Source organism: Bubalus bubalis, chromosome 12 (genome assembly GCF_019923935.1).
Source record: "Bubalus bubalis isolate 160015118507 breed Murrah chromosome 12, NDDB_SH_1, whole genome shotgun sequence".
Taxonomy (NCBI): Eukaryota; Metazoa; Chordata; class Mammalia; order Artiodactyla; family Bovidae; genus Bubalus; species Bubalus bubalis.
In genome coordinates this window covers 20,768,083-20,794,466 of record NC_059168.1, presented here as the reverse complement: position 1 = coordinate 20,794,466, position 26,384 = coordinate 20,768,083, and the positions used below count along the sequence as shown (strand labels likewise).

Genomic DNA, 26,384 nt, shown 5'->3' with positions numbered 1-26,384 from the left:
ATGTTAAGTTGTATTGTGCTCTGCCACAATTATCTCTTACAATCATGACAAATAATCTTTACCTGGCATGAATTATGCATTTTTGTGTGTGATTTTCATCTGATCAAAACTCAGTAGGATAACATAAAATTTTACAAATATACAGAAAGAAATATGCCCTTATTTCATCACCTCGTTCATAAGCTACTTAGCTCATTTTCTTACTTATCAGTCACAAAACAGTAGCTGCCACTATTGTTCCCCTGCAGCTCACAACATAAGAGCTCCAACGCAAGAATTCTGCCTCTAGGACAAGATGAGCCAGCTTACTCAAGCCTACCTATTAAGCCATGTCCTTATCAGATAACACATGTGATCAGACCAAGGTAAATATAAAAAAACCCTGGAGCCAGGAAAACATTCAACTCTGTGATGCCAAAAAATTGTAATCAGAGGAGCTGATGAAGAAAGTATTTGTCTTTCTAGACTTCTGCTCTGCCTTCCCTTCATCCTCTACTTTTGTTTATTTTAGCTTTCTTTGATGATGCTTTTAACATTCAGCTGATCTCTGATTTTAACAAAATCCCAGTAAGAATACGTACCTATCGCTTTGGGGGTGATTACTCCAAGTTAATTTCTATAACCTGCCACAGATAATAGTACCCCTGCAGGTCATCTTGTTGTCATCCATCTGTCCCCTGGAGCCAGATGGGGGTACACATATGATCCAGTACAAAATTACACTCATCAATCCTGGAGATAACACACGAACCAAGGTTTCTTCTTTCTTTTTTTAAACTGAGGTAACTCATATATCATTTCAAAGTGCACAGTTCAGCAATGATTAGTGTATTTACAAGGTTGTGCAACCATCACCACTATCCAATTCCAGAATCTTTCACCCCCAAAGAAATCTCATACTCATTATCAGTCCCCATTCTCCTCTGTCCCCAGCCCCTGGGAAACCACTAATTGGCTTTCTATCTCTATGGATTTGCCTATTGAACGAAGGTACTTTTGATCCCAAATAATAATAATAACCAAAGTGACCTCAATTCAGTTAACCCAGGAGACACATAAACACACAGATACACACACACACACACCCCCATGAAATTCCTCTCTGGCAACACCTCACCTTCCCTTCTAATATGCAGGACTCCTTCCACGCCATTCCCCTGTATTTCAGAGGTGATATACCTGCATTTGTCTTACTCAAGATGCAAGCCATCCCACCTTTTTCCTCTTCTGTCAAAAACCATGACATGTTCTAACAGGGTTCTGCATTTGTAGGGTAATGCTTAGGTAAAGTCCCCTCTGCTAAGATGCTAAGAAATAACAGATTAACAGTTTAGTGGAGACCTTCTAAGTCTAAAGCTCAGCTGGGATGACCAGATGACCCAGTTTGTTTGGGACTATCTCAGCGTATGCCTGTTGCCTGGCTTAATTATTAACAGCATTCCCTTTCCCTCTCAAAATTGTCATGGTTTGAGTGTCTAACTACATGGTCTCCCAACCTTACCCAAAATAAATGACTAATCATGGTAACTATGAGCACTGTGTCAGGCCAACAGGGGAAACATATTTAGGGAAATGAAGTTTTAATGTTTCTCACACTGCACCCCAGCTCTGCATTCCTATAAAAGGTTCAAATTCACCAACCTGTAGGAATCAGGACTTCATCCACAGGCAAAAAAGCATCAGCTTCTATAGTGACTTCATGGTCATATATATTTGGGGAACCCTGGGAGAGAAAAAGTAGAGAAAGAAATGAAGATTTAATGCTCAGTCTTATATATTTGCTTTACAACTTCTCTTGCAGAAATGATTTCAAGTATTGATGAAAACTTCAGAAATCTCATTTGACCGATGAGGATGATTAATATGTTCATTTAAGTTAGGTAGGTAGGGGCTCAGAATAGAAGCCGATACATCTGAAAGAAGATTCCAAGGATGATCCCGGCATGACTTTTCTGAATGGAATGATGAAAGTGAAAAGTCAGAGAAACAATGGTGGTTTGAAAGCCTTTAGGGTTTACACTTATTAGCAGAGGGGTTTCTTCTACTCTTCACATGCCAGGCAAAGAGAAGAGCAAGGGTCAGCAACCTGTAACACACAGGTGCTGGGTGTTCAAAGCATCGCCTGTAGGCTCACTAGGGGTGGGCCACGTCACCATTTCTCTGGCCTAGTTCCCACCCAGAAGTCCCCCACTCCCTGCCACATAGCAGAAGACTGGGAGTCAGAACTGGGGTCCCAGCTCCTCCATAAAGACAGCCTGCCCTCCTGGCAGAGTCCAAGGCTGGTACATTAAGTGTTAGTTGGTGGTCAGAAAGGCCTGGGATCTAATCCTGGCTCCCAGTGAGTGGCCCAGGGAAGTCACTAAACTTCCTGGAATCTCACTTCCTTCAGCATAAGACTGGGCTGATGCACCCATTCTGTCCAGGGTTCTCATGGGGAACAGTTTAGTCAAATGTGCTTGCAAACTGGAAAATACACATATATGCTTCTAACAAGAAGGATTATATTTTAATAGCAGTATTTTTTAGTTAATTAAAAAATTTATTTATTTATTTATTTATTTATGGCTGTGCTGGGTCTTTACTGCTGCACAGGCTTTTCTCTAGTTTCACAGAGTTGGGGCTATTCTTTAGTTGCGGTGCAAGGGCTTCTCACTGCTGTGGCTTCTCTTGTTGCAGAGTACAGGCTCTAGGGTGCACGGGCTTCAGTAGTTGTGGCCCACAAGCTCAGTACTGTGGTTCCGAGGCTCTAAAGTACAAGCTCAATAGCTGTGGTGCACAGGCTCAGTTCCTCTGCACCATGGGGATCTTCCCGGATCAGGGATCTAACCTGTGTCTGACGCACTGGCAAGCGGATTATTGACCACTGAGCACCAGGGAAGCCCTAATAGCAGTGTTTTAGAGTTTCCCAGCAAAAGATGTCGGAGAAGGCAATGGCACCCCACCCCAGTACTCTTGCCTGGAAAATCCCATGGATGGAGGAGCCTGGTAGGCTGCAGTCCATGGGGTCATTAGGAGTCGGACACGACTGAGTGACTTCACTTTCACTTTTCACTTTCACGCATTGGAGAAGGAAATGGCAACCCACTCCAGTGTTCTTGCCTGGAGAAGCCCAGGGACGGGGGAGCCTGGTGGGCTGCCATCTATGGGGTTGCAAAGAGTTGGACACTACTGAAGCGACTTAGCAGCAGCAGCAGCAAAAGATGTGGGATGGAAAGCAGCTGAGGGCTTTGCTGAGTGAATGCTCAAAAATAAACTACACAGGTAGTTTCCAACTGGGGATGATTTTGCCCCACAGCTGTCCTGAGACATGTTCAATTGTCATGACCAGGGACAGTCATGCTCCTGGGGAAGCAGTTCTTGGAAGAGGCCATGGATTCTGTCAAACAGCCGACCGCACCCAGGACAGCCTCCCCACCCCCAGAACGAGGAATTATCTGGCCCAAAATGTCAACAGTGTTGAGGCCAAGAAACCCTGAGCTGAGGTAAACTGAAGGCTCTGCAGTTTCCTCAGACGTAGGCAGAGAGAGGAGTGCGCTCTGGGTACAAACTGAAAACAGACTCTACAGTGAGATGGCCTCAGCCGCACAATCAAATGGAGTCATCCTGAGGAGGAAGGCCAAGATTTTAGAGGCCATGAGAATTGATGTCTACACATGACAGAGACCATTTTATTTACACTACCAAGAGGCTCTGTTTCTGAGGAACTAGGATCCACTTGGCTTGTCCCAGCGGTCGTGGGTAGGAGTGGGTGGGAGACAAGGCTGGAGCAGAGGGCTCTGCCCACACCTTCTTAGCCACATCTTTCGACCCTGATCTGACCTGGGAAGGCAGGTCCAAGATGGCAGTGGCCTGCATGGCTGCCTACAGCTGTTACAGCTAGAAGGGTCTCTCTCCCGTGTGAGTCTCCCTGTGGCATCATCTCGTGCCTCAGGCTACCGAGAGCACCGAAGAGGCACCTGGGACTGAGGAAGAGAATTTGGGACTCTTTCTTTGGCTCGAATTATTTGTCTGATGTTCACCTCAAGGTTGAGTAGTATTCCACTCTATGAATATATCACTTGTTTATCTGTTCTCCTGTTAACAGACTTTTGGGTTGCTTCGAAATTTTTGTTTTACTATTATGAATAGAGTGTCTTAGGAATTTCCTTTTACTTTTTTTTTTTTAACACTAGAGCAGGAAGAAAATAATTCCATATGAAAATCACAGACCAATAAACTGAGTCCAAGATGTTGAGAAGAAGTCTGGGAGGAGAAAGAAAGGAACACTGACTAAGCACCCACTCTCTTAATTGTTGAGTCACTAAACAGCAGGAACATTCCTTCAGTAAAGAAAGCATGCTTTTCAGTTTATGGCTCTTACTTGGAATAATGCAATGTCTCCATTAGTGGATTATTACTGTTGGATTATTTTCTTTTCCAGGCTGATGAAAACTTGGCAAGGAATGCTGATTCACAAACAGAACTAAGGCCCATCTCTGAGTTCAGTGTTTGCTTTCGTTAACTTTGGTTGCTACTATTTGTATTAATAATGTTAACCATTGAGAGCTGACTATGGCTTGGATGGGGCATTAAAGACCTTTTTGTGCATTGCCATGACCACCACCTTAATTCAGCTCTAATCACCTCTAGCAAGATAGACACTGTTGGTTCCTACCCAAAAGCCATCTCAACTCCATTATTAGCAAACACCCTCCTTTCCCCCTGGCAGAACACTGACTAGTTGATTCATCCTATATGAGGATATATTCAGGGATAGGACCCCTACCTGGGCCCCAGAGAGCAAACTAATTCCCTCGCTGGTGATTAGGTTAAGCAGAGCATAGGACACACTCTGGCCAACAAAATGTAAGCAAAGTCTGTTGAGGAGCTTCTGGAAAAAGTTTTGCTTCTTCTTAAAAATGGAACATTAGAGATGGAAAAAAAAGAGGAGATCCTTTTTTAAAAATCTCTGGATGTGACTATATGAAAAGGTGACTCATGGAGCTGTGGCAACCATTTTGTAATTATGAGGGGATAAGCCTGAAGGGGATAAGCCTAAAACCGTAACACTGAAAAAGCAGAATGGAATGATGGAAGAATTTGGGTCCTTGATCACATACCTACACAGACATACCAGAACCATAACTATTGCTTTTCATCTCAAATTGCCCCAGGCCTGCTTTCATAGCTCTTAAGGCAAAGTTTCAGTTTTGTTTTGTTTTTTTAAAGTTCACCCACTTTTGCATTAGATAAGAAAGGAACAGCCAAAAAAAAAAAAAACCTCAACTAATCTACAACCTACATACCTTTTCCATTCTTTGAAAAACACCATGCTTTCCTGTCTCTAGGCCTTCAACATTCAAACTTAGAAGTGATGAGTCAAAGCTTGACCCCCCCCCCCAAGTAGGACAAAAGTTTGCTAATTAAATGTAAAAGACAAACAAAAAGAAAATATATATGATGAGTTGATTACTTTAAATATTAAGTTTTGAGCTATTTTTCCTGGGGAGGGTTTAAAACACACAATAATGCTTTTCTGGTGGGGCAAGAGATGTTCTGAAAATTCAGAGACCCCTTGACCCCAGGCTGATTAACTGCCCAGCAACTCTTACACGTCTGCTCCAAAGGCTGGTGGCCCCCACGTACCCCCACCCCTGGAGCTACTGGCTGTGGATCTGAACTGTACTTACTAAGACAGCACACACAAGGGAGTTCGCCCTGACCACTTTTTTGTGTGGATCTGTGATCTGGGAAACAATCCAGCCTCTGGAAAAAAAAAAATTTAGAAATACCTGTCCCTCCAAGTCCTTGTAGGATTCGAAGGGTGGAAAATTCTGGTCAGAAGGGTCCCCCTCTTGGGTAAACAGAAAGAGCCTTAGTGAACCTTACGTCCCCATTTTGTGTCCTTCATTGGAACACACAGGCAGATGTAATACTTCACACTGAATTTCTCTATTTCTGAATCTATTCCTTTAGACCACCCCCTTGGTTACAAAAATGTGGAAAATAGTGAAAAATCACCATGATCTGCTACCCACATAATACCATTAATATTTTGTGTTTATTTCTGTGAAGTTTCTTTCTGAACTTATTTTTAAAAGTGGGGTTTTATGCTTATGACTGCAGAGTCTTTTATGGCTTGTGCATATTTGTCTTTTTTTTTTTTTTTTTTGGTTTGTCTTTAGGATCTCAAGAAGGATGGTTCTTGAACATAAGGAATGAGCAAGTGAAGAACCATCTTTCTTATTTTCAAAGGAAGAGCTTTGGAAATTATGTAAAAACAAAGTAGCTCATGCTATTTGAAAAGATTCTAGAAAAAAATCAGCAGGACCATCAGCAAACTCCTAAAAAGTATAAAAATGCAAGGTATTACTAGCTGGCTGTGAACATCATCTTGTGGTAGGAAATCATGCCAAAATGATTCAAGTATAGTGAACAATGATGAGCTTCTCCGATGAAGAGAAAGTCATAGACAGAATCTAGTTTAGCTAAGTCTTTTATTCTGTGTCATGTAATAACTTCCTCAATAAGCTAAAATATTACCAGTAGGGGGGAATGAGGTAGTTTAGAAGGATAATTACCTAAGAGGGGCTCTCAGTGTCTTCCCACCACTCTTAGGTGGGTTTGTACAGTGGGAGCACCCCAATACTGGCAGCATTTCCTAAAAGGGGCTGGGCTAAGCACATTTCCAAGGATCCAATGTAGAAAATGCCTTACTTAGAAGTAATTTTTAGGGGAGGGGGAGGAGTGGAATAGGGGAAGCAAATGTAAGCCCTTGTCACAGTTAGAGGAGAGGGAGTTTTTTTTTTTTTTTTTTTTTTTTAATATTTTTATTTATTTATTTGGCTGAGCCTGGAGGATCTTCAGTTGTGGCATGCAAACTCTTAGTCGCAGCAAATGAACTCGTAGTTTCAGCATGTGGGATCTAATTCCCTGACGAGGGATTGAACCTGGGACCCCTGCTTTGGGAGTTCAAGAGTCTTAGCCACCTGGGAAGTCCCAGATGAGAGGGAGTTCTTGAAATAGCTAGTTTTACCTGTCTGAGCATGTGGGCAGCCAAGCGACTCAATGTACTCCCTTCCCTATAGTTTCCATTTGTTGAGCAGCTACTACGAGTCAGATGCTTTGCTGGGTGCTGTTCCTCACTCCAAGGGCGACCCCATCTCCAGAGTAATTCCCTAGTGGGTTAGTCTCTTCAGTCACAGCCCCTCCACCCCCAAGTCATTCCACAAAGCTCATTGCAAGAGAGAAGAGGCAAGTGACACTTTACACTACAGCAGGTGAGCAGAGGCAAGTTCACTTACCTGGCCTGCCAGGTTGAAGTAAGAATGGTTGGTCAGATTGACTGGGGTGGTCTGACTGGCCTGTGCTCGATAGTTGACCACAAGCTCGCCGCCATCCAGCATGTACGTCACCCAGACTTTTAACTCTCCAGGGTAGCCTTCCTCACCGTCTGGACTGACCCGTGAGAACTCAACACCATTTGACAGCACCCGAGGGGTCCAGAGGACCTGGAAGAAAGTGTTTTCAAAGCTATTTAGTCACTCTAGTGCCGAGCTAAATGCCACATTGCAATATTTAAGGACAGCTTGGAACCTTAAAAATAAAACTAGTGAGGATAACAAAACAGAAGCAGACTCACAGATAGAAAAAACTCATGTTACCAATAGGGTTACCATAAGGATAGAGGATTAAACATACAAACATCTATGTATAAAATAAATAAACTACAAGGATATATTGTACAGCATGGGGGATATAGCCAATAGCTTCCCTTGTGGCTCAGCTGGTAAAGAATCTGCCTGCAATGCGGGAGACCCAGGTTTGATCCCTGGATTGGGAAGATCCCCTGGAGAAGGGAAAGGCTCCCTACTCCAGTATTCTGGCCTGGAGAATTCCATGGACTGTATAGTCCATGGGGTCACAAAGAGTTGGACATGACTGAGTGACTTTCACTTTCACTTATAGTAACTTTATTTATTTAGAGAAGAGGTTAATTTTTTTTTTGGCTGCACTGGGTCTTCGTTGTTGCATGGGCTTTTCTATAGTTGCAGCGAGTAGGGGCTACTCTCTAGTTGCAATGTGTAGGCTTCTCATTGCGGTGGCTTCTCTTGTGGCAGAGCATGGGCTCTAGGCATGCGGGCTTCAGTAGCTGTGGTTCCCAGGCACAAGCTCAGTAGCTGTGGCACATGGGCTTAGTAGCTCTGCAGCATGTGGGATATTTCAGCACCAGGGATTGAACCTGGGTCTCCTGCATTGGCAGGCGGATTCTTTACTACTGAACCATCAGGGAAGACCCTATAATAACTTTAAATGGAATAGAATCTTTAAAACTTGTGAATCACAATGTTATACACCTGAAATTTGTACGTAATCTTCTATGCCTTATCAAGTGCCCATTATGAGCCCAGGGACTTGCTAGAAACATCACACAATCTTTTCTGTCTCAGGACTGACTTAAAGTGGGTACCACTATCCTCATTTAAAGATGAGAGAGCAGAGGCTCAGAAAGGATAAACTGCTTGTTCCAGGCCTCACAGCTAGTAAAACGCTGGATTTGAATCAAGTGATCTAATCCTAGAGCCTGCCTCCTTATTATACACCATCAGAGGATGAGGTAGCCAGAGGCCTCCAGTCCCTTTGGGGAGCCCTGGGATCACTAGTAAAGGGAATCTTTGCTGACATGAGACCTTCATTTGTTGGGTGCTCATTAGCCACTGACCTGGTGCTTTACATAAACCATTTGAAAAGGATTTGGCTGAACCAACTAAAATTACCATTTTTGTAGGTCAAAACAGTTGTGCACTGGCAATTTCTTTTTTTTTTCCTGCTGGCAATTTCATATGGGTACAACTAATATTATTACCCACATTTTACAGATAAACAAACTGAATTCAGTGGTGTTAACTTGCCCTTAATGTGGGAGGTGTTAATTCTACCTCCCACATTCTATAGGATGGAGTAGAACCCTTTCACACTTAATGCAGTTACTTAAAGGGAAAAAAATCTTGTTTAAAGTCATACATGTAATGAGTGACAGAGCTAGGATTCAAACTTAGCCTGAGAGTCTACACTATTCCACAGCCTTACTTTCAGTGAATGTTTTATTCCAATCTTCATTTTCAACAGCGGAGTTGAGACCAAACACTGTCATTCCAAATAGACTTGGAAGACAGCAACCTGTGTGGGCCATAAGAGTGGCCCATGCGCCCAGGCTCTGCCTACCCACTCCTGACATGGCCTGCATCTCTCACTGACACTACATTTGCCAGGAAGTGGAGCCCGGTAGGAAGGGAGGTCTCTGCCTTCACCTACAGTGAAAGCAGCTGGTATTTGAAACAAATTTAGTGACCTCGGTAAAAAATTAATTTTACACCCTAATTATCTCCTGGAAATGGTGAACTTTTGAGACACTTGAAATATAAAACCTGGTATATGTGTGATTAAAGAAAAAGGTCAATTAAAGTCAATCCTAAAGGAAATCAGTCCTGAATATTCATTGGAAGGACTGATGCTGAAATTGAAACTCCAATATTTTGGGCACCTGATGTGAAGAACTGACACATTGGAAAAGACTCTAATGCTGGGAAAGATTCAAGGCAGGAGAAGGGGACAACAGAGGATGAGATGGCTGGATGGCATCACAGACTCAATGGACATGAGTTTGAGCAAGTTCCCGAAGTTGGTGATGGACAGGGAAGCCTGGCGTGCTGCAGTCCATTGGATCGCAAAATGTCAGATACTACTGAGCGACTGAACTGAACTGAACTGAAAGAAAAAGGAATCCCCCAAATGGGAAATTTTATAAATAAAATATTTGAAATAAAATGGTCTTAACTTGCTACCTTGTTTTTCTCCTTTAGAGAAAGGACACGATGGAAAGATTTTCGTGTAAGTCAATATCATCAGATAAAGTGGAAAGTCTTATTCACAGGAGAATTTCCCTGACTCAGTAGTTTCCAAATTTTCCTGAAAACTTCCAAATTTGTTTCTCTAGGCCTACTTACACCATTTCTAATCCTGTCAGGTTATTCAAATTTCATCTTTAAAAAAATGTGTTGGTATAAATAAGAAAACAATTACCCGCAAACCGACAATTATGCAGTAATTGTTGAGATCAAACACAACTGAAAGCAAAGTTCATGTGATACCGCTCATGTTGCTCCATGAAAACCTCGTGTCCTAAAATTTCAATGGCTTCATGATTATATTCTGAGTCTTTCCCCATCCTCTGCAGGCTGTTGCACAGCCACTCTCTCACATATCCACTTATTAAATGACATGCTATCTTTTTTTGAAGAACAGTTCAACTCCAACCTCCCTAGCTGCCATTAATACCAGTTCCTGTAGCACACCTCTGGCATCTATACTATGGGGCTCGTTGCCTATAACTGTTATTCATGTAACTTACTACATGATACTCACTATACTGGAGTATCAGGAATCCCCATCCTATTATGCTCCCTGGTTCACAGAAGAGGTTCAGTAAACACACGGCAGAGAAGGATATAAACACTCACTATCTTTCTGTGTTTGTTCCTACACGGCGTACCCTGTAAGTAACACCTCTGTGGAAGCAGGAAGAAGCTAGAACAAGGTGCTGAGGCTCCTCTGAAGACTCCTGGCCAAACAGAGCTGAACCTAACTTCCTCTGGTTGGGGTTTGCCCATGGACCTGGCATATTCCAGAGACCCTCTGCCCTAATACTGCCAGGACAGAAGCCATCCTCTGCCTTCAGCCATCTCTGGCATGAGGAGTTTCATCATGGAGGCAAGGGGAAGTAATGGGGCTATCTGGCTCTAAGCCACAGACAGGATGCTGATAGAACAGGGGAAACAGAGAGTGACCAACTTCCTTCGGCAGGATACGTGGCGATTAGGAGGTAGAAAAGAAGAAATTGTCATTCTTAACATGCCATAAATGTTCCTATCTTCTCTGGCTTTTCTCTAGGAAATAACCTGGGTGGTACAATTTAAAGGAAAGCTAACTACCAAAATTACCTCTCTAAAATTAGACTAGTAAGAGAATCACTGAGGTTAACCTGCAGACTCCCACACAGCTAGGAAAGAACAGGAAGCCAGGCATTCCCACCTCAGGGAGAAGCTGTCTGATCAGTTTGTTTTCCTAACCTGGTTTTCCAGGAATTCACTTACAGGATGGGAGTTAACGTGGAAAGGGGGAAGTGGAGAGAATCTGACGTCATTTTGAGGTGTGAGCCCCTTCACTGGAAGGGTAGCCTGGATGGGGCAGCACGATACCTGCCTGTCGGGGTCGGGGGGAAGAGCTCATAGACCAATACTAGTGGGGTGTTGGGTTGGGGGTATGCAGGTGGCTGTGGCAGACACCAGCAATTGTAGTATATATAGGAATGAGGGCTTTGGGTCAGGCAGCCCAACTTAGGAGTTGTGTGGCCTTTCAGGGCCTCAGATTTCTCATCTGGTGATAATATGGGGTTCTAATAAGGGTGGGAGGTAATATATGCAAATGCTTTGTGCAGGAAGTGGTACATATTGTCTTTAATCCACTTTTCTGTTCTGCCTAAAGTCAACTCTCTGATTCCAAAACTGTGAGACAGGCGTTCATTCCCTGTCTTTCCTAAGTCAAAGGTTGTCATCCTTTCATTCAGGGGCTCCCCTGCCTACTATAGTCAGATGGGCTAGAGAAAGGTGGGTCCTGGAACACAGCCAGCAATCTCCTTCCCCTCAGGCCCAAACCATGAGAGCAGCCTCTTTCCTGGATCACCTTACCATGCATTGACTCTAGGGCCTAGGGCTGTGCCTTGCAAAGGCATGCTTGAAGGTACTTAGTGAGGTGTGCCAGGTGAGGACACTGTGCAATGACTTCAACTCACCTTATCAAACCCTTTGACTCCTCCATGCAGGCTGTTGGGCCCGTTGTTAATGGCTAGTTTATACTCCTTCCCATCCAATGTGAACGTTCCTTTGGCAATTCGGTTGGCCACCCTGCCAACCACAGCTCCAAAGTAGGGCTGCTTTTGGAGGTACCCTGCAAGGATATGGGATGATAGTGATTTTAAAACCTTCAAACCAAAGATGAGGCTCACACTGCTGCCCACCACTTCCTTCTAAGGGCAGCTGTAAGTATTAACAACATGGGCATACCACGTGTGCATGGAAGCAGGGAAAATTGGTGTTCTTTACACACCACCCTTCCCCTTTCCAAAAGTAATTCATATTCTTTACAAACATTTTAAAAAACTAAAGCACAAAGAAGAAACTTAAATCATCCTGATCTTATCACTAGAGAGAACCACTGACTGTTAATATTGGGCTTTTTTTGGCTGCGCTGGGTCTTTGTTGCTGCACATGAGCTACTCTCTGGTTGCAGTGCACAAGCTTCTCATGGCAGTGGCCTCCCTTGCTGAGGAGCATGGGTGCTGGGCTCTAGGGCATGCAGGCTTCAGCAGCTATGGTGCTCTGATTTACTTGTCCCACAGCATGTGGAACCTTCCCAGGTGAAGAACTGAACCTATGTCCCCTTCACTGGCAGGCAGATTCTTAACCACTGGACCACCAGAAAGTGCACCATTTATATTCTTATGTATATCTATATTGTTTATTTCTTTTGCTTGTTGTTTTGGCCACGTAACATGGCTTGCAGGATCCCAGTTCCCTGGTGGTGGTGGTGGTGGTGGTGGTTTAGTTACTAAGTTGTGTCTGACTCCTGAGACCCCATGAACTGTAGCCTGCCAAGCTCCTCTGTCCATGGGATTCTCCAGGCAAGAATACTGGAGTGGGTTGCCATTTCCTTCTCCAGGGGATTTTTCCCAACCGAGGAATTGAACTCGGGTCTCTTGCATTGCAGGCAGATTCTTTACCAACTGAGCTACAAGGGAAGCCCCACCAATTCCTGGACCTAGGATCAACTGAGTACCTCCTGCAGTGGAAACTCACAGTCCTAACCACTGGAATGCCAGGGAATTCCCTCCTATGTAGATCTGCGTATTCCCTTTAATATTTGAGTATACATATGCCTATGCTTTTCAAATGGGTTTCTTTCACTTAGTAACATGCATTTAAGGTTGCTCCATATATTTTTGTGGACTGATTTTTTCTAGCACAGCATAATATTCTGTTGTCTGGATGTACCACAGTTTACTTATCCATTCACCTATTGAAGGGCATCTTGGTTGCTTCCAAGTTTTGGCAATTATGGATAAAACTACTACAAATATTCATATGAAGGTTTTTGTATGGAGATATATTTTTAACTCCCTTGAGTAAAATACCAAGGAATGTGACTGCTGGATCATATGAAAAGAGTATGTTTAATCTTGCAAGAAACTGCCAACTATCTCTCAAAGTAGCTATACCATTTTGTATTCCCAGCAATGAATGAGAGTTCCTGTTGCTCCATGTGCTTGCCAGCATTTGATGCTGTCTGTCAGTGTTCTGGACTTTGGCCATTCTAATAGGTCTCAACGTTGTTTAAATTTCCCTTTCCCTGATGACATATAACGTGGAACAAATTTCATTTGCTTTCCAGGAGCTCGAAAATGTGAAAAGCAGGACTTCTGTTCAAAAATCATTTAGCTACTTCTCCTTTTGACTCCTACCTTGATTCATTCAACTGGTGTACACCAAGCCCCTACTCGTTGCCAGCCACATGCTTGGCATTGGAGACAAGGATAAATTCAACAGCAAGCTGCATCATGGACTTGCAAGAATTCTCTCAGAAGGGACCACTTTCTGGCAACAATTAATAAGCCCACCAGTAAGAAGCACTTTTCAACCCTTGGTTTAGATGAAAAGTTTTTAAGGATTAAATGGTAAGGATAGCAGAAATGACTGCTCCTAACTGTCTCTGAGAAATTCTTCAGAACAAATGGATTTTATATCATTTTCTTATGTTACTAAGTTGTTTTTTTTTTTTTTTTGGCTGCATTGTGTCTTTGTTGTGGCATGGCAGCTTTTTGTTGCAGCACACAGGCTTTCTCTAGTTGCCGCACAAGAGCCTCTCCTTGAGGTGCTCGGGCTTAGTTGCCCCGTGGCATGTGGGATCTTAGCTCCCTGACCACGTATTGAACCGGAGTCTCATGCATTGGAAGGTGGATTCTTAACCACTGGACCACCAGTCCCTATTACTTAGTCCCTATTACTAAGCTTTTAAATCAAATCAAAATTACAAAAAGTGACAGTCCCCCAAAGTCTGAATAGGGCTAAGAAGCTTGTTTTTGAAATGCAGAAAATACTATTTTCCATGAAAAAGGGTGGTTTCTAGGCCAAGCCAAGAATGCTGGTTTAATCGAGTCAGTAACTTATGTAGTTTGGCCCCAGAAAAACAGCAGAGAGGGAACACAGCTCCACCCATCAACGGAAAATTGGATTAAAGATTTACTGAGCATGGCCCCGCCCATCAGAACAAGACCCAGTTTCCTCAGTCAGTCTCTCCCATCAGGAAGCTTCCATAAGCCTCTTATCCTTCTCCATCAGAGGGCTGCTGCTGCTAAGTCACTTCAGTAGTGTCCGACTCTGTGTGACCCCATAGATGGCAGCCCACCAGGCTCCCCCATCAGAGGGCAGACAGACTGAAAACCACAGTCACAGAAAACTAACCAATCTAATGACATGGACCACAGCCTTGTCTAATTCAATGAAACTATGAGCCATGATACGTAGGGCCCCCCAAGATGGATCGGTCATAGTGGAGAGTTCTGACAAAATGTGGTTCACTGGAGAAGGGAATGGCAAACCACTTCAGTATTCTTGCTTTGAGAACCCCATGAACAGTATGAAAAGGCAAAAACATAGAACAGTGAAAGATGAACTCCCCAGATCAGTAGGTGCCCAACATGCTACTGGAGATCAGTGGAGAAATAACTCCAGAAAGAATGAAGACATGGAGCCAAAGCAAAACCAACACCCAGTTGTGGATGTGACTGGTGATGGAAGCAAGGTCCGATGCTGTAAAGAGCAATATTGCATAGGAACCTGGAATGTTAGGTCCATGAATCAAGGCAAATTGGAAGTGGTCAAACACCCTCTTCCAACAATACAAGAGAAGACTCTACACATGGACATCACCAGATGGCCAACACCGAAATCAGATTGATTATATTCTTTGCACCCAAAATGGAGAAGCTCTATACAATCAGCAAAAACAAGACCAGGAGCTGACTGTGTTCAGAGCATGAACTCCTTATTGCCAAATTCAGACTTAAATTGAAGAAAGAAGGGAAAACCACTAGACCATTCAGGTATGACATAAATCAAATCCCTTAACGATTATACAGTGGAAGTGAGAAATAGATTTAAGGAACTAGATCTGTTAGAGTGCCTGATGAACTATGGACGGAGGTTTGTGACACTGCACAGGAGTAGGGAGCAAGATCGTCCCCAGGAAAAAGAAATGCAAAAAAGCAAAATAGCTGTCTGAGGAGGCCTTACAAATAGCTGCAAAAAGAAGAGATGCCAAAAGCAAAGGAGAAAAGGAAAGATATACGCATTTGAAAGCAGAGTTCCAAAGAATACCATGGAGAGATAAGAAAGCCTTCCTCAGTGATCAGTGCAAAGAAATAGGGGGAAACAAAAGAATGGGAGAGACTAGAGATCTCTTCAAGAAAATGAGAGATACCAAGGGAATATTTCATGCAAAGATGGGATCAATAAAGGACAGAATGGTATGAACCTAACAGAAGCAGAAAATATTAAGAAGAGTTGGCAAGAATACACAGAACTATACAAAAGAGATTTTCATGACCCAGATAATTATGATGATGTGATCACTTACCTAGAGCCAGACATCCTGGAATGTCAAGTCAAGTGGGCCTTAGAAAGCATCACTATGAAAAAAGTTAGTGGAGGTGATGGAATTCCAGTTGAGCTATTTCAAATCCCAAAAGATGATGCTGTGAAGGTGCTGCACTCAGTATGCCAGCAAATCTGGAAAACTCAGCAGTGGCCACAGGACTGGAAAAGATCAGTTTTCATTCCAATCCCAAAGGAAGGCAATGCCAAAGAATGTTCAAACTACTGCACAATTGCACTCATCTCACATGCTAGCAAAGTAATGCTGAAAATTCTCCAGGCCAGGCTTCAACAGTACATGAGCTTTGAACTTCCAGATGTTGAAGCTGGTTTTAGAAAAGGCAGAGGAACCAGAGATCAAATTGCCAACATCTGCTGGATCATCGAAAAAGCGAGAGAGTTCCAGAAAAACATCTATTTTGCTTTAGTGACTATGCCAAAGCCTTTGACTGTGTGGATCACAATCAACTGTGGAAAATTCTGAAAGAGATGGGAATACCAGACCACCTGATCTGCCTCCTGAGAAATTTGTATGCAGGTCAGGAAGCAACAGTTAGAACTGGACATGGAACAACAGACTGGTTCCAAATAGGAAAAGGAGTACGTCAAGGCTGTATATTGTCACCCTGCTTATTTAACTTATATGCAGAGAACATCATGAGAAACGCTGGGCTGGATGAAGCACAAGCTGGAATCAAGATTGCCGGGAGAAATATGAATAACCTCAGATATGCAGATGACACCACTCTTATGGCAGAAAGTGAAGAAGAACTAAAGAGCCTTTTGGTGAAAGTGAAAGAGGAGAGTGAAAAAGTTGGCTTAAAACTCAGCATTCAGAAAATTAAGATCATGGCATTCGGTCCCATCACTTCATGGCAAATAGATGAAGAAACTGTTGAAACAGTGGCAGACTTTAGTTTTGGGAGCTCCAAAATCACTGCAGATGGTGACTGCAGCCATGACATTAAAAGACGCTTACTCCTTGGAAGAAAAGTTATGACCAACCTAGACAGCATATTAAAAAGCAGAGACATTACTTTCCCAACAAAGGTCCATCTAGTCAAGGCTATGGTTTTTCCAGTAATCATGAATTGATGTGAAAGTTGGACTGTAAAGAAAGCTGAGCATTGATGAATTGATGCTTTTGAACTGTGGTGTTGGAGAAGACTCTTGAGAGTCCCTTGGACTGCAAGGACATCCAACCAGTCCATCCTAAAGGAAATCAGTCCTGAGAGTTCATTGGAAGGACTGATGTTGAAGCTGAAACTCCAATACTTGGCCACCTGATGCACAGAGCTGACTCATTTGAAAAGACCCTGATGCTGGGAAAGTCTGAGGGCAAGAGGAGAAGGGGACGATAGAGGATAAGATGGTTTGATGCCATTACCGACTCAATGCACACGAGTTTGAGTAAACTCCAGGAGTTGGTGATGGACAGGGAGGCCTGGCATGCCGCAGTCCATGGGGTTGCAAAGAGTTGGACACGACTGAACGACTGAACTGAACTGATGTAGGCTAAAGGATAGAGAAAACGTTTGTCCCTTTTTTCTGGGCAAGGGACTGGCCAGAATACATTAATAAACGGGGTACGGTTTTCTGCATTCCTCAAACATCCCAAGGATTCTAGCTATGACATCAACCTCAGACAGCCCAAACCTTAACAAGAATGCCCTAAAAGTCTCAAATAAAATTGCTCAGGATTCTCAGACAAACCCTCCACACCCTGAATGACTTTCTTTTGGCCTTCTGAGGAAAATCAACACTAGTTTAATTGACAAGCACTTTAAACATCCCAAATCTTTTATATGTTTTACAGTTGCTGCTGGTTGTCCCAAATGAATCTCCATGCCATTTTGTGCAGTGTTAACAAAGTGAAATAGGACGTTCGAGGAGTGTGAGGAAGATATTTGGGGGCAAAGGAAGTAAAGACAATTAAAATTATTAATTGTTCAATATAGTCAGACAGAATCACAGCCAATAGCACATTTAATCATTATCTATTTGTTTCGGGTGAGGAAATAGTTCTAGAGAGGTTAAATAATTTTCCCAAGGTCACAGAGCTATAAGGGACAAAGCAGAGATTTTAAACTAGGGATCCTTAATGCTTCTAAAAAGACACTCTTGGGCATCTGTAATATGAAACTGCAGCCTCTAAACTGGTCCCTTTTCCTCCCACCACCTCTTTTAAACTCAGGTTTTCTAAAAGCAGTAAGTTGATTTTTTTTCTAATCTTTTCATAATGCCTCTCATGGCAGTAATAGCTGGGTGTTGGTGGCAACTGGGGTGAAGATGAAAGGAAAGGAATCGTGTTGATTATCTGGGTAGATTATTTATACCTGTAGCTCATATGCAAATAGCCTCACCAAGGTTTTGAAAGAAGTCATAATGACTGCAAGCGGGACACGCAGATGAAAAAACATTAAAAAATATTTTGAAGGGACTTTCCTGGTGGCCCAGTGGTAAAGAATCAGCCTTCTAATCCAGGGGACATAGGTTTGATCCTGGGTCAGGGAACTAAGGTCCCATATGCCTAGGGGCAACTGAGCCTGCACGGCACAACTAGAAAAGCCTGCACACTACAGCGAAGACCTGGCAAGTCAAAAAAGAAGAAAAAACATTTTCAATACAAAAAATGGCAGAAGAAAAACCTCACAGGATGCATTACTGATTTTTCTAGCCTATAACTAGAAGATCATATTATTTACCTCTTTAGAATTCTACAGAACAAAAATCTCATTTCCTAGGGAGTATGTGAACTGTTCTGACCTCCATTCATGGCCATCATCCATGTAGTTTATATAATCTATCTGGGAAATCAGAGAGTTCACATCTAACCTGGCAATTACAAAAGGACCATGTCTCATGGAATTATCCATGCTTAGCTCTTCCCTGTGGCTCAAACATTTTGGGGACATAGTAATGTGATGATAAACCCTGACTCTGTCACATCTTATTGCTTTAAATTATTTGCTCAGTTTGTTTATATAATACTTACTCAGATATTTGAAGACTATACAGTGAAAATCCAGCCTTCTTCCTATCCCTGTACCACAGCTACCCAGAGTTCCTTCTGAAACACAACCTCTGCCGCCAATTTCTTAACACGGGTTTTAATACACTAGAATTGATCAAAATAGTAATATACTGCCATTCACACTATTATGATTGAGACAATTATGCTTCCCATAATGACATATATAAAGTTCAACCCTGAAGATGGCTGAACATATAAGAAAGCCTTCCCATAATAAGAAAAAAAGAGAAGCTAAAGGCAAAGGAGAAAAGGAAAGATATACCCATTTGAATGCAGAGTTCCAAAGAATAGCAAGGAGAGATAAGAAAGCCTTCCTCAGTGATGAATGCAAAGTAATACAGGAAACAAAAGAATGGGAAAGACTCGAGATCTCTTCAAGAAAATTAGAGATACCAAGGGAACATTTCATGCAAAGATGAGCACAATAAAGACAGAAATAGTATGGACCTAACAGAAGCAGAAGATATTAAGAAGAGGTGGCAAGAATACACAGAGGAACTATACAAAAAAGATCTTCATGACCCAGATAACCACGATGGTGTAATCACTCACCAAGAGCCAGATATCCTGGAATTTCAAGTCAACTGGGCCTTAGGAAGCATCATTATGAAAAAAGTTAGTGGAGGTGATGGAATTCCAGTTGAGCTATTTCAAATCCTAAAAGATGATGCTGTGAAAGTGCTGCACTCAATATGCCAGCAAATTGGGAAAACTCAGCAGTGGCCACAGGACTGGAAAAGATCAGTTTTCATTCCAATCCCAAAGAAAGGCAATGCCAAAGAATGCTCAAACTACCGCACAATTGCACTCATCTCACACGCTAGCAAAGTAATGCTCAAAATTCTCCAAGCCAGGCTTCAACAATATGTGAACCGTGAACTTCCAGATGTTCAAGCTGGATTGAGAAAAGGCAGAGGAACCAGAGATCAAATTGCCAACATCTGCTGGATCATCAAAAAAGGAAGAGTTCCAGAAAAACATCTGCTGCTGCTACTGCTAAGTCACTTCAGTTGTGTCCGACTCTGTGTGACCCCATAAACAGCAGCCCACCAGGCTCCCCCATCCCTGGGATTCTCCAGGCAAGAACACTGGAGTGGGTTGCCGTTTCCTTCTCCTACTTTTGCTTTATTGACTACACCAAAGTCTTTGACTGTGTGGATCACCACAAACTGTGGAAAATTCTTAGAGATATGGGAATACCTGCCCTTTCAGAAATCTGTATGCAGGTCAAGAAGCAACAGTTAGAACTGGACATGGAACAACAGACTGGTTCCAAATCAGGAAGGAGTACGTCAAGGCTGTATATTGTCACCCTGCTTATTTAACTTACACGCAGAGAACATCATGCGAAATGCCAGGCTGGATGAAGCACAGGCTGGAATCAAGATTGCCAGGAGAACTATCAATAACCCCAGATATGCAGATGATACCACCCTTATGGCAGACAGTGAAGAAGAACTAAAGAGCCTCTTGATGAAATCGAAAGAGGAGAATGAAAAAGTTAGCTTAAAACTCAAGATTCAGAAAACTAAGATCATGGCATTTGGTCCCATCACTTCATGGAAACAGTGAGAGACTTTTTTGTTGGGGGGGGGGGCCTCCAAAATCACTGCAGATTGTGACTGCAGCCATGAAATTAAAAGACGGAAGAAGAGCTATGACCAAAACAGCATATTAAAAAGCAGAAAAGAAAAAAAAAGCAGAGACATTATTTTTCCAACAAAGGTCCATCTAGTCAAAGCTATGGTTTTTCCAGTAGTCATGTATGGATGTGAGAGTTGGACCATAAAGGAAGCTGAGCACCGAAGAATTAATGCTTTTGAATTGTGGCATTGGAGAAAACTCTTGAGAGTCCCTTGGACTACAAGGAGATCCAACCAGTCCATCCAAAAGATCAGTCCTGAATATTCATTGGAAGGACTGATGCTGGAACTGAAACTCCAATACTTTGGCCACCTGATGAGAAGACAGACTCACTGGAAAAGACTCTGATGCTGGGAAAGATTGAAGGCAAGAGAAGGGGACAACAGAGGATGAGATGGTTGGATGGCATCACCGACTCAATGGACATGAGTTTGAGTAGGCTCTGGGAGTTGGTGATGGACAGGGAAGCCTGGTGTGCTGCAGTCCCTGGGGCCGCAAAGAGTTGGACATGACTGAGTGACTGAACTGAACTGAACCCTCATAATGATATATATGAAGTTCAACCCTGAAGATGGCGGAACATATCAGAACGTCTTACTTGATATTCTAAACACTTCTTTGTCTTCTTTGTCTTTTGAAAATAGCTTGCTTTCCTTTTTAAATAAACCATTAAATTATCTAAATTATAGCATAAGGTTGAAAATGTCTCTCTCAATCCAGCACGTGGAATACTTCACTATTTTTTTTTTGATGTGCCACACAGCTTGCAGGATCTTAGTTCCCCGACCAGGGATGGAACCTGTGCCCCTTCCAGTGGAATAGAAACTCGGAGTCCTAATTACTGGACCACCAGGGAATTCCCAGTATCTAGAATATACTTTCAGAGAAAGCAATGGCACCCCACTCCAGTACTCTTGCCTGGAAAATCCCATGGATGGAGGAGCCTGGTAGGCTGCAGTCCATGGGGTCGCTAACAGTTGGACACGACTGAGAGACTTTACTTTCACTTTTCACTTTCATGCATTGGAGAAGGAAATGGCAACCCACTCCAGTGTTCTTGCCTGGAGAATCCCAGGGACGGGAAAGCCTGGTGGGCTGCCGTCTATGGGGTCGCACAGAGTCGGACACGACTGAAGCGACTTAGCAGCAGCAGCAGCAGCAGAATATACTTTAGATGCTTTGATTCGACCTGGCATTTTGTGGTGCCAGTCATGGATGCTGACCCAAGAATGCCATTTAACTTTCTCAAGATATGTTAATAACACGGGGTGGGGGGCAATACAGTCAATAAAAGCTAGATCACTGTAATCCAAGGGGATCTATTTTTTTTCTCCCTTTTAAGAACATTTGGGGCTAATACTTCATTTCACCTCCTGCTGCTGCTGCTGCTAAGTCGCTTCAGTCGTGTCCGACTCTGTGCGACCCCATAGATGGCAGCCCACCAGGCTCCCCCATCCTTGGGATTCTCCAGGCAAGAAAACTGGAGTGGGTTGCCATTTACTTCTCCAATGCATGAAAGTGAAAAGTCAGAGTGAAGTCACTCTGTCGCGTCCGACTCCTAGCGACCCCATGGACTGCAGCCTACCAGGCTCCACCGTCCACGGGATTTTCCAGGCAAGAGTACTGGGGTGGGTTTCTTTCACCTAGACTCCCACAAAACTCAGAGACTCACAGAGATAACGTATTCAACATTACTGCACTCACAAAATTCATCTGCCTACAATGCGGGAGACCCGGGTTCGATCCCTGGGTCGGGAAGATCCCCTGGAGAAGGAAATGGGAACCCACTCCAGTATTCTTGCCTGGAAAACCCCATGGATGGAGGAGCTTGGTTGGCTCCTGTCCATGGGGTCGCAAAGAGTTGGACACGACTGAGCGACTTCTCTATCACTATCACTATGCCTACTAAGAATCTGGTGTTTCCCAGGTGCCATATCATCATCCTGGCACACTCTTCGTATGAATTGTGCAAAGATGCCTTTTGTTTTAAGATCCATGTGACTCTTATATCAGAACTAAAATTAGGAACTTTCCTGGTGGTCCAGTGTCTAAGACGCCACGCTCCCAATACAGGGGGCCCAGGTTTGATCCCTGATCGGGAAAAACACCCCACATGATGCAACTAAGAGTTTGCATGCTGCAGCAGAGATCGAAGATCCTGAGTGCCGCAATTAGGACCCAGTAAAACAAGCAAATAAATATTATTAATTTAAAAAATAATTAAAACTAGTAAGAAATGAGTGCGCGTATCCAATTCTCCTTGGACTCCATGGGCAATTTTGCACCAGTTAAGTAATCTCCGTGATTGTTTCCACTGAGCAAATGGTTATGTTAACAGAGAGATGACTCAGCAAAAGTGATTCTAAAGCATTCTCTTTTGTCACTTGTCAACTCTCTTGCCTTCTGACTCTGAAGACAGGAGATAGGAACATCCAGAAACTGAAAGGGATGTAGAGAGTAAGGGGAAAGTGGAGCTGATTATCCCAGTCCCTGCACCTTCCTACCAGAGTCTCCTATAATAGGCTTGCTGAAATTACCAAAGAAATTCTGCTGAATGTTACCTACACCTTCTCCAAGCCAAGCTGTGGAGGCTCCAAGGTAGTTAAAGACAACCAACCAGAGGGCAAGGAATAGAATCCTCAGGAATATTTAGAAAACATTTTTGTTAAGGAAATGAAGAGCCAATTTCAGTCTGCTAAGGGAAAACCAATTCTGTTTTCTGTTGACCTCCCATCCTGGGCTATATTGCTAAAGAAGCAGACAGACAGAAAGACACACACCTAAAGGAAAACCTCAAACCTCCTCTCTAACAGATTTTGTCCACACGCTTACCACTGAGCAGAGAATTAATTCTCAAGCAGTTGCCCTTTGCTAACTTTATTTTGATGTCTTTTTCCCTCTAGCTATTCAGTGTGCCAAGAGACAGCAAGCATTATATACATTTTCCTTTGCCCCAGTGAAATTGCAGTTTTAATTATTTGTTTATGCCATTATTTGACTAAGCTATATCTCCACATCTAAACTGCAGGCTGCATGAGGGCAGGGACCTGTCTCCTGGAATGAGATAACTGAATCAACAATGATTGAATGCATGAATTAATACACGTTCTTAGCTGTCATGGATTCCTGCAAAATAAAATCCATCCCAGTTATAAGGAGACTCATTTCTCGACGGTAAGTTGGTCTTCCATGTTCTTTCAGTACATGGTTAAAGCAGATAAGCTTCTGCACCCGCTGAGCTTACCTTACGGAGCATTTCTGAAACAACCAGACCTCAAAGAGAATCTGATCAAGCAGAAAGGAAGTAGAAGACGCACGTCTTTGATTTTTTTTTTTTCCCCCTTCTTCAGAAATGGCAAGAGAACGAGCTGGGAGCCACACCCCCTCCAGCCAGTACGTCTCCTCTCCCGCCCTCTGAGATGAGGCAGTTCAAAGATCGCTCCAGGGTTGCTGAAGTTTTATCTTTCCCTCAACTGACTTTTTAATTAGGGCAAAGCCTGAATATATAACCGGAAGCTAAGTCCTACGGCAGTTTCTATTCACTTTGTCTTTTCCCAAACACTAGATCACAACACACTGAGTCAGCCGGATCCAAGCGGTCACAAGCTCGGTACTTCCTCTCGGTCCCCGCATCCCTGGCTGCTGGTGTGGGGCAGTGTGCGCGGCGGGCCTGGGGCCCGTCGGCAGCCCGGGGCGGAATTCAACCCACCTTCCAACTTGTCAAAGCCGAGCACCACATCTGAGGCTCTGCCCTGCCTGTCTTTGACCTCCAGGGCTGTGATGGTGCAGCCCCAGGAGATGATGTCCACTCTCAGCTGGTCTGACTGCAGCTGGAACTTCTCCACTGTCCCTGCTCCCAGGGGCAGGTCTCCAAACACGGCTCTGGTCACCGAAACCATGCTGAGCTCAGGGTGTGCAGCTGCTCCAAGTCCTTCGAACTCCCGCCGCTAAACCTGTAGCCTCAGAAATTTACTGGAGAAGGGGCGGGACGCGGCTCACACTCCTCCCCTTTCTTGCCTGGATTTAGGGAGTGATCACTCCTGCAAAAAATATCCTCTGGGACTTCTCTAAATCATTCCTCTGCCTGAGGGAAGGCAAAGTTTCCAGCTAGGCGGGCAACTTCCAGTCGGTTCTTTTCTTTTGGAACCCTGACTGCACTGCATGTTGGGACTGGTAGTTTTTGGAATGTGAAATTGCATTTTGGGGCCTGTAGTCTTTCTAAACCGAAATCCTGAATCTGCAGTTTTCTACCGTTTTTCCGGCACGAGGTTCTCAACAGGCAAAGATTCATCCGTTAATGGTGGCTGACTTTCAGATAAGACGCTGAAAAATGAAGAGATGAGAATTAGGAATAGTGAAGGGAGGAGATCTTGGGGGGAAATTTTGATTTTTAACTCTTTGACCCAGTGGGAAAGAAGTACAAAGCTAATTTAGAAAAGGGGTAAATAACTGCAGGTTTCTCTGGACACTGACTGAGGATCCATTCTGTTTGTCCCACACAAACAACTCTGAGGTGTTTCTGGGGGAGCCACTGCGGAGAGGCTCTCCCGACTACCAGCCTGGAGTAGCAGCCTGCACAGGGTCCCATGTAGAGATTAGGACATAGTTTATATAGAGGCAGTCTCTGACTTTCTTTTCCTCAGGGAACTGGGAAAGGACCTTGGGTATATACCCACTCTTATTCCTAAAATCCAAAGTTCCTTTAAATATGGATTAAGGATAAATATTTATTAAGGTCCTAATAAATGTCAGATACTGTACTTTGATTGCTTCCCAGATGACTCAGTGGTAAAGAATCTGCCTGCCAATGAAGGAGAGGCAGGTTCCTTGGGTCAGAAAGATGCCTTGGAAAAGGAAATGGCAACCTACTCCAGTATTGTTGCCTGGAAAATTCCATGGACAGAGGAGCCTGGTGGACTACAGTCCATAGGGTCGAAAAAAATCAGACCCAATGGAGTGAGTGAACATGCAGTACTTTTATTATCTCCTTTCCATAAGCAGAAAAATGTTTTAAGTATATACTGCTTGAAAAGACACAGAGGTCATGGATACTTGTTATGCTTTGATGTGCCTCAGAATTATCTATAAAGATTAAAAAAAATACATATCCCCAGGGCCATACCTGGAGTTTCTGATTCTGTGAGTCTAGGGTGAAACTCAGGAATCTCCTTTTCTCACAGATTCCTCATGGTATTTTAATGCAGTCTATCTGGAACCAGACTTGAGAAATATTGCTCCAGGTTTTGATGACTAATCTCAGATGGTTTTGGTTTTTCCTCCCCCACTGATGGCAGAGGACTAAAATAGAGATATGAAAGGCCTTATTAGGATTGTCAGATAAAATACAGGGGCCTGGTATTTCTTTGCTAAATCTGTCCAGACAGTACTGGGCCTAGGAAGGGGAAGGATTCTGGAATCCTAACAACATGTTTTACTCGACTGTCTATATACTCATCTCATCTTTGCTTGATACTGCTTTTGTTTTGGTTTCTAGATACTTCAGAGGGGATCCAGCTAGACAATGTGTGATCAGTTGTTTAATCATGTTCAGCTCTTTGTGGCCCCATGGACTGTAGCTGCCAGGACCTGCCAGGCTCCTCTGTCCATAGGATTCTTCAGGCAAGAATACTGGAGCGGGTTGCCATTTCCTTCTCCCGGGTATCTTCCTGACTCACTGATCGAAACTGGGTCTCCTGCTTGGCAGGCAGATTCTTTACTACTGAGTTCGGAGAAGGCAATGGCACCCCACTCCAGTACTCTTGCCTGGAAAATCCCATGGAAGGAGGAGCCTGGTAGGCTGCAGTCCATGGGGTCGCAAAGAGTCGGACACGACTGAGCGACTTCACTTTCACTTTTCACTTTCATGCATTGGAGAAGGAAATTGCAACCCACTCCAGTGTTCTTGCCTGGAGAATCCCACGGACGGGGGAGCCTCGTGGACTGCCATCTATGGGGTCACA

The 26,384-nt window shown here is 43.5% G+C and overlaps 1 protein-coding gene across 2 annotated transcripts in view; it reads right to left on the bottom strand.

Annotated features, from left to right (window-relative positions):
- The window catches only part of GALM (galactose mutarotase), a 57,310-nt gene extending 32,733 nt beyond the window's left edge, over positions 1–24,577 (bottom strand). Inside the window, exons 1-4 of one of the 2 annotated variants that reach the window (XM_044925840.1) lie at positions 24,134–24,577; positions 11,831–11,985; positions 7,284–7,490; positions 1,642–1,723 (exon numbers count right to left, since the gene is read on the bottom strand). In XM_044925840.1, the coding sequence (XP_044781775.1) occupies positions 1,642–1,723; positions 7,284–7,490; positions 11,831–11,985; positions 24,134–24,323 (634 nt within the window). In that variant the 5' untranslated portion in view covers positions 24,324–24,577. The remainder of the gene's footprint in view (positions 1–1,641; positions 1,724–7,283; positions 7,491–11,830; positions 11,986–24,133) is intronic. The other variant, XM_025260887.2, reaches the window with a different exon arrangement.
- Between the last annotated feature and the right edge of the window lie 1,807 nt (positions 24,578–26,384).